Genomic DNA, 14039 nt, shown 5'->3' with positions numbered 1-14039 from the left:
GCCTTCTCTCTCGATCGTAGGTCTAGAAATTTTTGGTCGGGCGTGTAGTTTTTCCAAACTTCTTGATATATATATATATATATATATATATATATAAACACACACACACATACGTATCGTAACATAAAGGGAAAATGATCGGTTTCATCTTTCACATTTTACAAAAATATTCTTTTCGTCCCTCACTTTTAAAACGAAGCAATTTCGTCCTTGACATTTAAAAACTGAAGTTCTTACATCCCTGAACCCAAATTTCAATCTGAATCAAACCACCAATCAACCTGATTAGAAATTTTGGGAGTGTAATTGGTAGATCACTTGGTTAACTCAACTTGATATTCATGTAAAATTTAATGAACCCAAAAATAAAAAATAAAAAATTATAACATAAAAAAGAAAGATTAATCTTTCCTACATTATCATTGTATACACTGACAGTTTTATGTACAACCATATCATTTCAATTTAAATTTAAACGCTAAATTTTATATTTATGATACACATTTAGATTTGCAAGCGGATATACTAACGGCATATGAAAAGATTTATCCAAAAAAAACTCTACTATTCCAAGACAAAGAATGGCCTTTTATATTATAATTTTTATTTTTTTGGTTTAATAAATGTCATGTGAATATGATGAAATTGACCGAGTGATCTATCAATTCTATTTTCGAAATTTATTACTAGGTTATTGAATGGTTTGACTCAGATTGAAAATTAAGTTCAGGGATGTAATAATTTTAATTTTTAAATGTCAGGGACGAATTTGCTTCATTTTAAAAGTGAGGGACGAAAAGAATATTTTTGCGAAATGTGAAGAATGAAACAAGTCATTTTCCCTAACATAAAATGATTTCGAGTTTATTACGTGAATTAATTTGCATGGCGACTGCTCTAGTAACGTAAATTAGAGGTCCTATACATATAACATTCAAAGTCCAAACTTTGTTTCTATCTCTTGAATATCTCAAACAAATATAGCGTTCAATTGCTAAAATCTACATTTGATTAATAGCTAACCAACTCCAAGTTATAAAATCATTAATAGCTAACCAATCTCCAAGTTATAATTCTCCGAAGCATCAATTCCCAAGAATCACGTATAAAATTGCTTGCCTTTGCTCTCTTTATGCAACGTCTGAACCCAGCCAAGCGAAGCCTTTGGATTACTTCGAATGAGGAAGAACAACTCAATCGTGTCATGGTGTTTTGTCGGTCCAGTTCTAACAAGGAGGTGTCCTCCCAGCAACTGGGCAGTCTACAGAAAATGTTTATTTGAATTCTTGGAAAACCTTGACAATTTAAATTCATCAAACTTCTTGAGATATATCATTTATGTCTATCAAAAGTATTTTTCAATTTAAAGATATCATAAACATTATTATCAAAGAGTTCTTAACGAAGATGTGTGAAAACTATGTAATGGTGTAAGCAAGTAGTGCAAAATATTTCTAATACTTAAAATCAGTGAGCAAGTACTAATTTATTATTCTGTCCATTACTCCTGCTACTAGCAAATTAATGTATTCGAATACTGCCCCATGCTGCAATTTCACCTGATGATGCTGGTACTACCGACCCGTTTATATTTATTCCTATCGAGAAATTGGTGCAACGGTTACTTTCTCTGGACATGTGAGTATTGTCCCACAAGAATTGTCTTTATGCTTGTACACAACATGTGAGTTTAGACCAACTCTGTGACAGACAAGGAGTGAATGTGAATTGAAGATTCCTAACATGAGAAATAATTCAAACTGTGATAGCTACTACCTCTCTTTTTAGTTTATTTTTCCCCCTTTTATTCTATGGGCATTCGAGACAATTGTGGACAAGACACCCCCCAAGAACAGTCCTTATTGTTAGTTTAGTGCATGCACCTGCTACGGGAGCAAACAATGTATTATCATGTTCTTGAGTCCGTGGTGAGGACTTGGTGCTTGTGGCAACACAAGCACTCGAGTTTAAATAAATTACAATTGATAGACGATTTATAAGAATTATAGTAAGCGACTTAGGGCACGGATGACATATTGTGAAGCTAAGATAAGAGATGAGCCTTTTTCGTCTAAAAAAAAGGGACCAAGCCATGTGCCCCCCATTGAGATACTACTAGCCACTTTCGGTTTATCCAAAATAAGTATGTGGTTTCTTGTTTTTTTTGTGGTTGGCTTCATCCATTTTTCCTTCTTAAATCCCATGATGTGCTACTTGGTAGCCTCTCATTTCTCTATGAACTTTAATAGTAAAGAAAAAGTTTGGTTTGCTATTAATATAAGTTAGGTGCAGAGTTGTTTCAATTCTAATAATTTTGTAGCCCATCTCCTGATGCTAATCAGAATCAGCTCTCGAGGAGGTGATAGGTTGTTGGAGCTTCTATAAAATCTTATGTGGATTTGGGTAATTAAAAGTTGGCTTTTTCCCCTTAGAATCTCCATTAATATTAATAAATTAAAAGTTTCTTCTTTCAAGTTGTGTAATTCCTAGTTTATGTGGTATGCCAAGAGTAATATTGTGCTTGTCTAACATGAGATCACTAGCCATTCATAAATATTGGATTTCAGGTACGAATGTTTTAGGCTAATACAAATTGAACAAGTGCATGACTGCAATGGAGGCAATAGACGTATACTTGTACAATCAAATAGCAAGTTAGATGTAAAGTTAGTATAATAATAAATGTCCATTAGATACCCGTTACAAAAATTCTATCCTGCAAGCGTTAGGTATCAGCCTCCGCGGGTAGTCCAACTGGTGAGTCCGACTGATTTCATAATCTGGTAGTTATCAGCAGGTCTCGTGATTGATTCCCATGTGCTACCTTGCTGTGTATCCTTGGAGCAAGGCTCTGCACAAAAAAAAAAAAAAAAACATTGGGTATCAAAATGATATTTTGAAACAATTTTAAAGACATATGCCAACAAGCATACCTAAAATTCATTAGAGTGATAATGAAGGTGGGAATGGTAATCTTTGAACCTCATGCTATATCGTTGCTTGGATGGAAGATAGTGGAAAATGACGACAATGTCACATTATTTTGCTAACATGGGGGAACAAAGGCTGTTGTCAATAAGACATGCCTGTAGACCTCTTTTAACGTTGCATGAATGCGAAATCACCTCTTAACCTCACTTTACTGTTGCTTTTTCGCTGTCTCTTTTACGATAATGATGGACCATAATTGTGATCGATTCGTTTCAAATTTTGAATTGGCTGCCGAGGATCTTCTTAATTACATATGAGAGTCCAACTGATTAGCCTATTCTTATCACCCTGTCTTTGACTAGGTGTGGTATGGGACCAAATCACATAATTAGTTGAATAATCACGACAAAAACAGTTTTTTTCCACAGGAATGTTCTTCTCAAAGATACCAAGTGTTGATTACTATAACAAAGGAAATCATGATGTTTTGCTCCATCGTTCCAAGTCTATAAGTTCTATTTTGGATTTTGTAAAATATAGTCGTTCTTAGGAATTTGAAGGGCGATTACATGACAAATAAAATTCGTTGAATTACATGTTCTGGTTTTTAGTCCTTTTTTTTTCCTTTTTCTTTTGAGTATTCCAACTTTTATGTTCCAAAACTAGCAATTAGAATATCATGTCTTCATATACAATTTTTTATTAGTGTGTTGTATTCTTTCTTGTTACAAAAAAAAAAAAAATAGTTGTTGCATATTCTATCAACTTGTTACATTGTTATGGTAAATTTTTTGTTTGTTCACTGATCCAAATGTATGACATACATTCACTCAAACTTTAAATTCGCTTTTTACAAGTGACACATATTCAAATCCGCTAGTGTAAAATAATTTTTATACTGACCGATAATAAAATTTATCATACAATTAAAATGTAGTATAGCTCTTGAAAGCCATGACATCTTCCATTAATTAATCATAGAATTTTTTTTTTATCAAGTTTCTCTTAAAACACTCATTAATATAATTAAATTACATCTCATTTATCATATGAATACATATACTCATATTTATTATCTTCCCCATATTTAAATATTTTTTAAATTAATTTTATTCTTATCAAAATGATTGACATCTGAACCTATTTTAATAGATGCCCCGAGACACTTGTTAGCCAAACCCTTCATCATATTGAGTTTCGTTTAATTGGCTGGATCTTAGCTGTGTAGTACTCATTGGCATCTAACAGTGTTGTCCATAAATGAAATCAGAAAATTGGACCAAAAAAAAAATTGGACGGACTTTGAGCGTTTAATGTAGATCACCAACCGTTTGGTGACTAGCTTGTTGAAAATCAGGCAGCACGTAGAAACCATACCATGCTTTCTTGACCAAGAACTTTAACGTAACCTCCTCTTCTTCAACTTCTTTCTGCCTTTTCCCCTCTTTTCAAAGGCCTTCCCTCAGGAGGAAGACCATACACATGAATCTCGTTTCGTTTTATTCTGTTTTTTTCTAATAAAGTCTCTCCTTTTCATTTTATTCTATTTTTTCTAATAAAGTTTCTCTCAAGTTTGCTTAGGGAGAGTTTTCTTGAATGTATTTTGACAGAGCTTATCATCATTATTGAAGGGGTTAATATCAGAAACCTCCCCTGAGGTTTCTTCTAATCACATCTAGTACCCCCCATGTTTTTGAAATCACACTTAGCACCCCTGGCAGTAGGATGTGACAGGTTGTCCTAATCAAAAGGTGAGAAATTACCCAAAAACCACCAACACCAGGCAAATTTTTAAGCGGGGAAATGCTGGAAAAAAATAATGAATAAGAAAAATTATTGGAAACCAGAAAATAACAAAAATGCCATTGTTTTGGCACACAATTTGCCTATAAACACCTTACACGAGGTGATTTATGAGGTACAATCAATTTACAAATATGTACACTATGTTAGATCTTAGTTACTTGATTATGTATATCTATAAAAGGTAGTGTAATGGTACGCATAATTTGGAATGGTTATTTAGCCCTTTGATCAATTTATGCATTTCCCTATAGTAGATGTGTAATTTTGCTCGTATGAGTAGTCCTTGTTTGTTTATGAGTACTTTACAAGGGGTGATGTATGATGTACGATCAGTTTACAAAAATGTACATTATGTTAGATGTTAGTTACTTGACTGTGTATATCTATAAAAGGTAGTGCATGTATACGCATAAATTTCGAATGGTTATTTAGCCCTTTGATCAATTTGTGCATTTCCCTATAGTAGATATGTAATTTTACTTGTATGAGTAGTTCTTGCTTATCTGTGAGTACTTTACACAGGGTGATTTATGAGGTACAATTAGTTTACAAAAATATACATCACGTTAGGTGTTAGTTACTTGACTATGTATACATGTAAAAGGGACCAAATTTGTCCTGATAATCACAAAATATTAGCTAACTTGTGGGAGCTAGATAATTATATGCTCAATTTTGAAGTTGTTACATTGCAGGGTGCTCTAAGGAGAGGAATGCCTGGTAGAGGCATAGCTAACACGGGATTGGCAGGGGCTGTGCTTTGGGTAACTAAGTTCAATCTGATCATGTACCAAAGTATATATGTTGCACATATTATTAACTTGTTTATCATGTCTTCTGTGATCTAGGATCATGTACAAGGAAATGTGCCAGTGGTTGTTTCAAGTCAGGGGAGTAATCCAAGTTTTCGCCAACAAGATGCAGCTGTCAATGTGCAAGTTAATTTGCAGGCTAGCACAAGCACTTCTACTAAGAGGGTAAGCATTATAATGTCATACATTGCTGCTGCAAAATTCAGAAGTAGTGCACTACTGGAGTAATTTAAAGTTTTGCTGCAAAAAAGTTTAAATTTGTTCTTTTCTGATGCAAAGAGGAAGACCTTCAATGAAAACCAATGCTGCTGTAAACAAGCAAGGTATAATTCCCTTTGTACCAAATGCTCAAGCTACTCTAAATGGTGGATCTCAAGCCGAAACTTCTGTTAGCATTAATACTGCTGCAATAGTGGCCTCTAACACTATTACCAGCAGTTTCTCTATGATGTTTTGAGAGTGCTAAAGGTTCCCCGCAATCCTTGCTTTTGGTATCTGAAGTAGTTTAGGTACTAGTTTTCTTAGCTCCCAGCAATACTGAAGCAATGTTAGCTTTTGTGGACAATTTTTTGATAAGTGGTGCAATGTGCATCTGATTTATATTTCCTGCCACTTATGGTGCTGTTTGACTAATCTTAGAACTACTTGTGTATAGTTTTGTGCATTGCAATCCTCACCATTTAAACAACTAGTTGTAGATGGTGTTTTTGTTCAGAATTGGATTGCAATATAAGGCTTACGTATCATGTTACTAGACTGATCCAATGTAGTATCATGGACTATGTAATTAGTGGAGAAGGGGCAGGGACGGTTACTGCTGTTAAAGATAGTATAATTACTCGCTGTTGTTTTAGTGTTACAACGTGTACAAATGATGTTACACCGTGTGCAAAATGCACACAAGCTTCCGGAGTGCAACCGTTCCGGCCCCAGGTCCATAATTAGTTATGCATCTCTATATCGCCAAAATCTCTGATAATTAGTTATAACATTCTTTTTATTACACTTTTACACCCACAGCTTCTAAATTAATATCATATGCCTATTTATTTCTATTTTTATCTTCTAAAATTCACTAATCATTTTGGGCTTTGGGTAAAAGTGGAACAAAAATAAAGTCTCTCTCCTACAATTCATTTTTTACTACCATTTTCAAATAGAGGGGCTGACAAGATACCAAAGTTGTCATTCTAGGGGTGCTAAGTGTGATTTCAAAAACATGAGGGGTGCTAGATGTGATTAGAAGAAACCTCAAGGGAGGTTTCTGATATTAACCCTTATTGAAGTGTAAAACCGTTGATTAGCGATTGTAACATGCACAGAAGGAGTTGCAACGATCTGTACAACTCTTAATTTTTTGAATTTCAGATTTGTCTATAATTTTTCCAATCTATTGAATCTGTTAAATTGTAAATATGTAATTTTTAGTACGAGTTTCTACGCTATTGGAGTCGTGATGTAGATCAAATCGTAACGAATGATCTTTTTTTTTTTCCGAGTTTTCTTTTCCGGGGTTCATCTTTTATTTCGTGATTGTTTGCCGCGAATTCTGTCGGTACGATTGGATCTCCCTGGGCATCCTGAAATACAAGAATTTGGTTCGGCTTAACTCAGGTTGAGAAACATCCAGCCCAAAGGAATGTTTTGGTATAGTCACTTGAAAAGGGGAAAGCAGAGAAAGAGTTAAGGGCCACAACCCCACGTTTGGTAATTCATTGAAGATTAACTGAGGGAGAGAAAAATTGTGCAATGGTCCAATGGACGTGCTTTTGGATGGCTTAGACACCCGTTATAAAGCAACAACAGAAAGAGGCATTACATCAATGGCCTTCCCTCCACATGAACCATCCAGAGTTGCCCCGACAGCTAAATTTCACATTTTTTAACATTGTCACAAAAGTAATAAACATTACCATTGTCAAAAGACTTTTTCTTGAATTGATTGTGTGACGGTTACAATGGTTGCAAAAGTTTCAAAAAGACAAAAACTTTAGCTGAAATATCTCCGGACAAAATTTATGATTTTTGTCTTTTTTTTTTAAAGGTATTCTAGCATTATATACTTTTATATAAGAGACATACGAACTTCTAATTAAGTTCTCGCTGCCAATCACCTTTCAAGCATAGACTTCTCCTCTTTAGGCTTGAGTCACTAGCCTTTTGTTAATTAACTTATTCATGGAGAATGAATCGCAGGTTTCAGTCCACAACATTAGTTCCGAACGTAAAGAAGAATGTGATGATGATGATCAAACTCGAGAAGTGTCACTTCCAAGAGAGAGAAGCTTTAATGGTAGGTTTATGCTGCAATTCAATGGCTTTTGGTGCCCCGAATCTATGCTTCAACCTGCAATAGCCTTCCAGTCGAAGAACAATGATATCCTCTTGGCAACCTGGCCCAAAGCAGGCACAACATGGTTGAAAGCCATTGTTTTTTTAGCATTGTTAACCGTAGCCGTTATGCTTTGATTAAAAGCACAAGCCCTCATGCACTGGTGCCTTTCGAGTGGCAACTCTATCTCAAAAAATGTGAGATTGATCTTGATCATCTTAGAAGTAGAAGTAGAAGTAACACTACTTCTCTTTGGTCCTTTAATTCTGTCAACTCACATTCCATATCATGCCCTCCCAAGTTCTGCTTTCGATTATATATCTTTGTAGGAACCCTTTGGACCAGTTTATCTCCTTATGGCAATTTATGCAACAAAATGAGGTTACGGCAAAGAAAGGCATTGCATTTGATGAAGCTCTCGAGTTATTTCTCCAGGGGAAACAATTTTTTGGGCCCTTTTGGGACCAAAGGCTGGGATATTGGAATGCAAGTTCAAAGAACCCTGAGAAGGTACTGTTTCTCAAATACGAGGGTCTTAAAAGGGATACAATATTGGGTCTGAAAGAGATTGCTAAGTTCCTAGATTTTCCTTTTCCCAGTGAGGAAGAGAATAATGGGTTGATTGAAGATATTGCTGAGCTGTGTAGGTTTGAGAGTCTTGAGAATATGGAAGTGAACAAGTCTGGCAAGATGGATCCAGAGAACAATTGCCAATTTTACCTTTTCTTTTTGATGTTCGTCAACAAAAACTTGAGTTAGTTAATTGGTTTTCCTGCATGCTTTCAATTACAACGTAAAATTTTTGAAGGGTTAATTAATTCCAACTTTTCTCCCCCACGTTAGGATGTTTTTCTTGTTTTCTCGAAGTGATCATTTCAGAGAAACCAGCTCTAAAAAGTGCAAACCATCAAGCATTTCTTTTCACTCTCAATCTTCATTTGAGGAGACAGATGAGTTCACCAAATCAAGTCATTAAGTCCAAGAAATATAGAGCTGAAGTCTGGAGTAGGGACCTGCTCAAAGGACTAGAGAGGACAGCCAGGCTTTTGAATTCATAGATCATTACTTTCTCTCAAAAAAAAAAAAAAAGGGAATAGAGAAGTAACTTAATCAAGTTATCATTTTAGCCGCTTAAGAATTGAAAACTGATTTTATATATAATTGACATGGTGCAAGTAAAAAATATTAAGAACTAAAAAAATTGGTCAAAAAAATCTTTGAAGTTGGACTATGAGGACAGTGATAAAATAGTTTAGAGTTGGCAATGAATGCCTGTGCAGAATGGATCTGTCAACAGACTATGTAATGTGCCCCTAATCGTAGTTATTTGAGGCGGCGACCCTCAATAAAGCGTCAAATTTGAGCAGAATCGTTCGCAATACTCGATGAGGCGGAGGTTTGGTGTAAAAATTGAGAATCATGAAGCTGATGAGGCATGAAGGTTTTCTAGACTGATTTTTTGACCCCGGAGATTGAAAACTGACAGCAGCACAACAGAATTCCATATCCTATCAGAAGGCAAAGTATCACAAGAAGCACCATTATATGCCAGGATGAAAATCTATCAATCTGCAAAAACATTTTAGCAGACACAAACATCACATCTCAATCCGCAACAATAGGTCTACATTGTAGTAAGTTGTTGGAACTCAAACACCAACAAAAGCGATTACTCAATATCATTTACTCATTTGACTCACTACTCCAAATTCCGAGTTCAGTATGACCAGCTTCTGTTGCACAAGCTCTAAACATACCAGTTGTATTATATGGCATGGTTACTTCGCCTGTGGCAGACACAGCAACCAAGCCGACAGTGCCCTTTGGTGCACCTTCCTCAACAACATAAGCTGCAGCATCCTCGAGTGAGAGCCCTTTATACTCCATGAGAGCAGCCACATCTCTACCAACAGTAGCACGAATTATGGATTCACCTTTGCCAGTAGCCGAAACTGCACACAAATGGTTGGCATATGTCCCTGTGCCAATGATGGGAGTGTCACCAATTCTACCCACCATCTTGTTGACTAACCCACCAGTAGAAGTAGCAGTAGCTAAATTCCCCTGTGTATCAATGGCCACGCATCCAACAGTACCAATTTGGTCCCCCTCTGGAACTGGTGCTATCTTTGGAGCTTTTTTAATAGGTTGGGTATAGTCTATCTGGGAATGTGCAGAAGGATTAGCAGTTTCAATTCAAGCAAAGGTAAACTTTGAACATAAAACTGGTTATTTATGCATACCATATTATCTTATTAGTTTCTCCTTTTTAAGTCATCTTAAATTCCAAATTGTCCTACAGCATCATTTATGTAATCTTTCTCACTTAAGACCAATCAGTGGAGAAGAGTCCAAAATTTCTCTTTATCCTTGAAATAAGAATTGTATGCAATCAAAAACTTTAAGCACAACTGATATCTTGAGCTAAATTGGCTAACCAATTCTCAAAACAAGACTACCCAACAATTCATGAATGAAGACCATGGGTTTATTCTCCAAAAGTATGGTGATCAATGCCTAGAAGCTCTTTTCTAACTAAAAAACCCATTGCTTCAATAAGAATCCAAGTGAAATTCATATTGCATATAAGCATAAATCTTTGCTAATGTGTTTGCCACTCTGCAAGTATGTTCACCTTTCATTTGATGTATTTGGGCCATTTCATTAGTATGTTAATTAATTCAAAATAAGAAGGTATCATAGGATACATTATATGCCAAAATACTAGGTTTAACAAACCTAGGAGTAATGTACTAATCCTTTATCATGTATCCTCACAAACCAACAGAATTTGGGGTTAAGTTTCACCATATCGACATATTTGCCCAGAAGTAATTTATGAAGTGAACCTTTCCACATTCTTTTCAGAAACTGAAACCCAAATACTTCTGATTCACTTTCTTAATACATCTACACAAGGTGCATGGGGCCCAAGGCAGTAAATCAGTACACAAGGGCCTGGCAGAAACCTACTACACTGGAATCTCGCTCAAAAAGATAATTTGAAGTCATATGAGTAGGCACTTCAAGCATCATATATTTTACTGTTAGAACAGATTCCACACTGTTCTTAGATACCAGAATGAGAACTATGTCAATATTTATTCTATAAGAAGTAAACGCATAACCTAAAAAGAAGCTTTCATAAATAAGATCGTCTTTTTCAGATTTTTCGTTCATGGGTCCATCAGGAGGAAGAGCAAGATTAAACCACAACTTCAAGAATATAGAACTGACTGTCCCCACTTGGCCGTGGTTGCAGGAAAATTCCTTATGATTGAACATACAAAGACACAGAAAATCATGTATCTGAAGCATGTAGAGTCAGAATATTGTGAGCTAAAATCAATTATGGACTTCTGGCAAAATTTGTGACCAAAAGATTGTAGAACCATACCTGAACTCTGTTAGCTTCTCTTGCCTGCTTCAGCCTCTCAATGTTTTCAGGAGTGATGAAATGGCTCGAGTCTACAGTTTCAACCCCCTAAAGGCATATTGCAATTTTTTCAAAACTAATATAATTGAGGCAACCATTTTTGTTTCAGTTAAAAACAGTACTGGAAAAGGAAAGATACTGTCTAGAAGTACAACTAAACTACTCATCACAGATCCAATGATGTAAAAGAAATTGTTCAGCAACTGCTCTTAATGATGGAAAAAGGATAAATATTGTTGGTGGGAAATTGAAAAAACCAACGGGAAAACAATAATAAGGAACCATTAAGACTGGACATAAAGAAAATTAATATCTGCAACAGTAAGGAATATTCACCATGAAGGACAAATTCAAGTCCAGAAAAATGGGTGACATACACCAGACTTTACAGCTAGTAAAGCATCCATAGTACTACAAGAAACAATGAGGTGACAATGATGGTTGCAAACAAATCATTTCATACTTCCTTTCGTTTCTAGATTTGCCTTTATTTAGCCAAGAATAATCTACAGTTTATATATGAACTATTTGAGGAAAAATATAGATCTTTGTGTCCCTCCCCGCCTGCATACCCATGAGTGTAGAAGAGAACACAAAGTTAGAATCTCTAAAAGACTATAAAACAACAAATGACAAACATCAATAAAGATCATCATAACAGAATAAAAAATGGTTTACAAATCTGCTAATATCTGAGGGTTAATGCAAGTGAGATTAGATAAGAAGAAAAATATGAGGTAGAATTATTCTCACCAGATATTCTAATCTCAAAGTACCATACATCCAATAGAGTCAAATTGAAGTTACTCCACAGAATGAATCTTTATTTTAAAAGAAGTCACACGGATACAAGGACGAAAATGCAAACATTTGTGAGAAGGCAAACCCATAAATGTGGTCTACTTTTTTTTCTTTCATTTGGTAATATCAATTCCATCTACTGAATCAAGTGGAAACAAAATCTAATCCTAATGAGCCACCTCTATGGATGAGTTTTCAGCAATAGCAGAAGTATGCAAATCGCAACTGGCACAGAGTTTATACAACTGGAAAGCCCTAGCATTTGTGTCTGGATGGTTAACAAGAAAAAGAAAAAGATACAGATATTTTTACGAGGATTCACATACTTGTTCCCGGGCGAAAGCCTCTGCTCCATCAAATGCAAGGTATATATGAGGAGTCTTCTCCATGACCAGCCTGGCTAGAGAAATGGCATTGACAACCGTGGTAAGACCAGAAACAGCTCCACAATTTTTCGTTTTACCATCCATGATAGAAGCTTCCATTTCCACAGTGCCATCTGTTGTCAGTACAGATCCTCTGCCAGCATTGAAGTGTGGACAATTTTCCAGTTCCCGTACCTGTTCACCAAGTCAAGAAAAAAAAAATCCATGAAACAGTAAATAAGATAATCAAAACTACATGAGAAGCAGTAATTCCATAAAACAGTAATATCCTTTGTTGGTTTTAAGAAACCATTATCTTCTAACTTTTTCAAAACCAATCATTACATTATCATAGCATCCTGTGTTCAGAGGCATATTTGCCAAATTCTATAGGTAGAACGTAGTGAATGAGACAAATTTCTATAAAGTCACTATGAATATAACCATATAGAATACGAATTATGCTACTAAAACAAGATTGTTCAACGCAAAGCCCGTAAACAGCCCAGATTTTCAATAGTTACAAACAGAACCACCACGCGGACACACGCAGACAAAATGACACACACTAGCTCAATTGTTATAAAAATACATGAAACAGAGTAAACACCTAGCTAGCATCTCATCTCATGGCACTTCTGTCCTTTGCAACAAATTAGGTTGTCGATATGCACTATAAACTGAAGAACAAACGCATAAAAGGCATTGTTAGGGGAGCTTGGGTGCTTCATAGATGCCTATTAAAACAACAAAAGATAGCAAAAAAATAAACAATCCTTAAGTTCAGATCAACTCTCAAGGAAAAAAGCATGATGCAATTTTCATGCTAAGAAATGTTGAAATGTGATCTAAAATGGATACTAAACAAAAATTTGTTGCCACTCCACTTCAAAAGAAAAAAAAGAAAAGCAAACAAAGACAAAAAACTAAACCGACAAAAAGATTTGCTCATGATTATCAATATATATGAACGAGTGAATAAATATAACGATACCACAAGTTCAACAACATCCAAGGCAGATTTGTGGGCTTTGAGAGCTGCAACTCCGATCTCTAAGCAGCGGCGAAGGGTGGCTTCGCGGGGTTTACGTCGTTCTGGTGGCAAATCTTTTGGGATGTCACCGGCGCCGCCGTGCAATGCTATTGCCCACCCCATTGCCACTGCTTCTCCACAGTCTACCCGCCTCTCAAACTAAGCTAAGTGGATGTTCGGTGCGCCAGTGTGTGTTGTGCGCGTTTTTTCTTTGTCGTTCGTAAGGTGTTTTGTGTGTCTGGGTTTTGTCCTTCTTGCATTCATTGCTGGAAGGAAAGGGAGAAGTCAAAGGGAGCCCGCCGTTGGAAGTGGAATCCGTTCATTCGCTCGGACATTGATGGGAGTTGTTGGGATTCTTGGAATCCTGAGATTCCGCGATTGGTCGCATAGAAAATATTTCTGGGGATTAATTGCAATTTGCTCCTGTAAACTATCACAAATTGTACTTCCTGCCCATAAATTTGTCACACCAAATTCGGATAAATGAAAGTCGACAAATTCTCATTGCCATATTTGAAAAAAA

At 35.8% G+C, this 14039-nt stretch overlaps 2 protein-coding genes across 2 annotated transcripts; one reads left to right on the top strand and one right to left on the bottom strand.

Annotated features, from left to right (window-relative positions):
• The first annotated feature begins 8169 nt into the window (after window positions 1–8169).
• LOC140005433 (cytosolic sulfotransferase 14-like) lies at window positions 8170–8640 on the top strand. Its single transcript, XM_072046414.1, has one exon. It carries the CDS (start codon window positions 8170–8172, stop codon window positions 8638–8640), a length of 471 nt encoding a protein of 156 aa, XP_071902515.1.
• A 713-nt stretch (window positions 8641–9353) lies between these two features.
• LOC113741507 (isoaspartyl peptidase/L-asparaginase 1-like) lies at window positions 9354–13848 on the bottom strand. The gene is made up of 4 exons (XM_027269039.2): window positions 13478–13848; window positions 12445–12678; window positions 11279–11365; window positions 9354–10044 (listed from the first exon to the last, which is right to left on the bottom strand). Exons 1-4 carry the CDS (start codon window positions 13637–13639, stop codon window positions 9565–9567), a joined length of 963 nt encoding a protein of 320 aa, XP_027124840.1. The 5' UTR covers window positions 13640–13848; the 3' UTR covers window positions 9354–9564.
• Window positions 13849–14039: the final 191 nt, after the last annotated feature.

Source organism: Coffea arabica, chromosome 4e (assembly GCF_036785885.1).
Source record: "Coffea arabica cultivar ET-39 chromosome 4e, Coffea Arabica ET-39 HiFi, whole genome shotgun sequence".
Lineage (NCBI taxonomy): Eukaryota > Viridiplantae > Streptophyta > Magnoliopsida > Gentianales > Rubiaceae > Coffea > Coffea arabica.
The sequence above is the reverse complement of the archived record's forward strand: the minus strand, read 5'-3'. Positions and strand labels throughout refer to the sequence as shown.

Bases quoted from the DNA above. Each gene is read 5' to 3' on its own strand.
- LOC140005433 (XM_072046414.1), top strand. From the start codon at position 8,170: ATGCCCTCCCAAGTTCTGCTTTCGATTATATATCTTTGTAGGAACCCT.
- LOC113741507 (XM_027269039.2), bottom strand. From the start codon at position 13,639: ATGGGGTGGGCAATAGCATTGCACGGCGGCGCCGGTGACATCCCAAAA. The intron at 12,679-13,477 runs GTATCGTTATAT...CTTGGTGAACAG, and splicing joins TGGATGTTGTTGAACTTGTG to GTACGGGAACTGGAAAATTG. The intron at 11,366-12,444 runs GTATGTGAATCC...ATATGCCTTTAG, and splicing joins AGGCTTTCGCCCGGGAACAA to GGGGTTGAAACTGTAGACTC.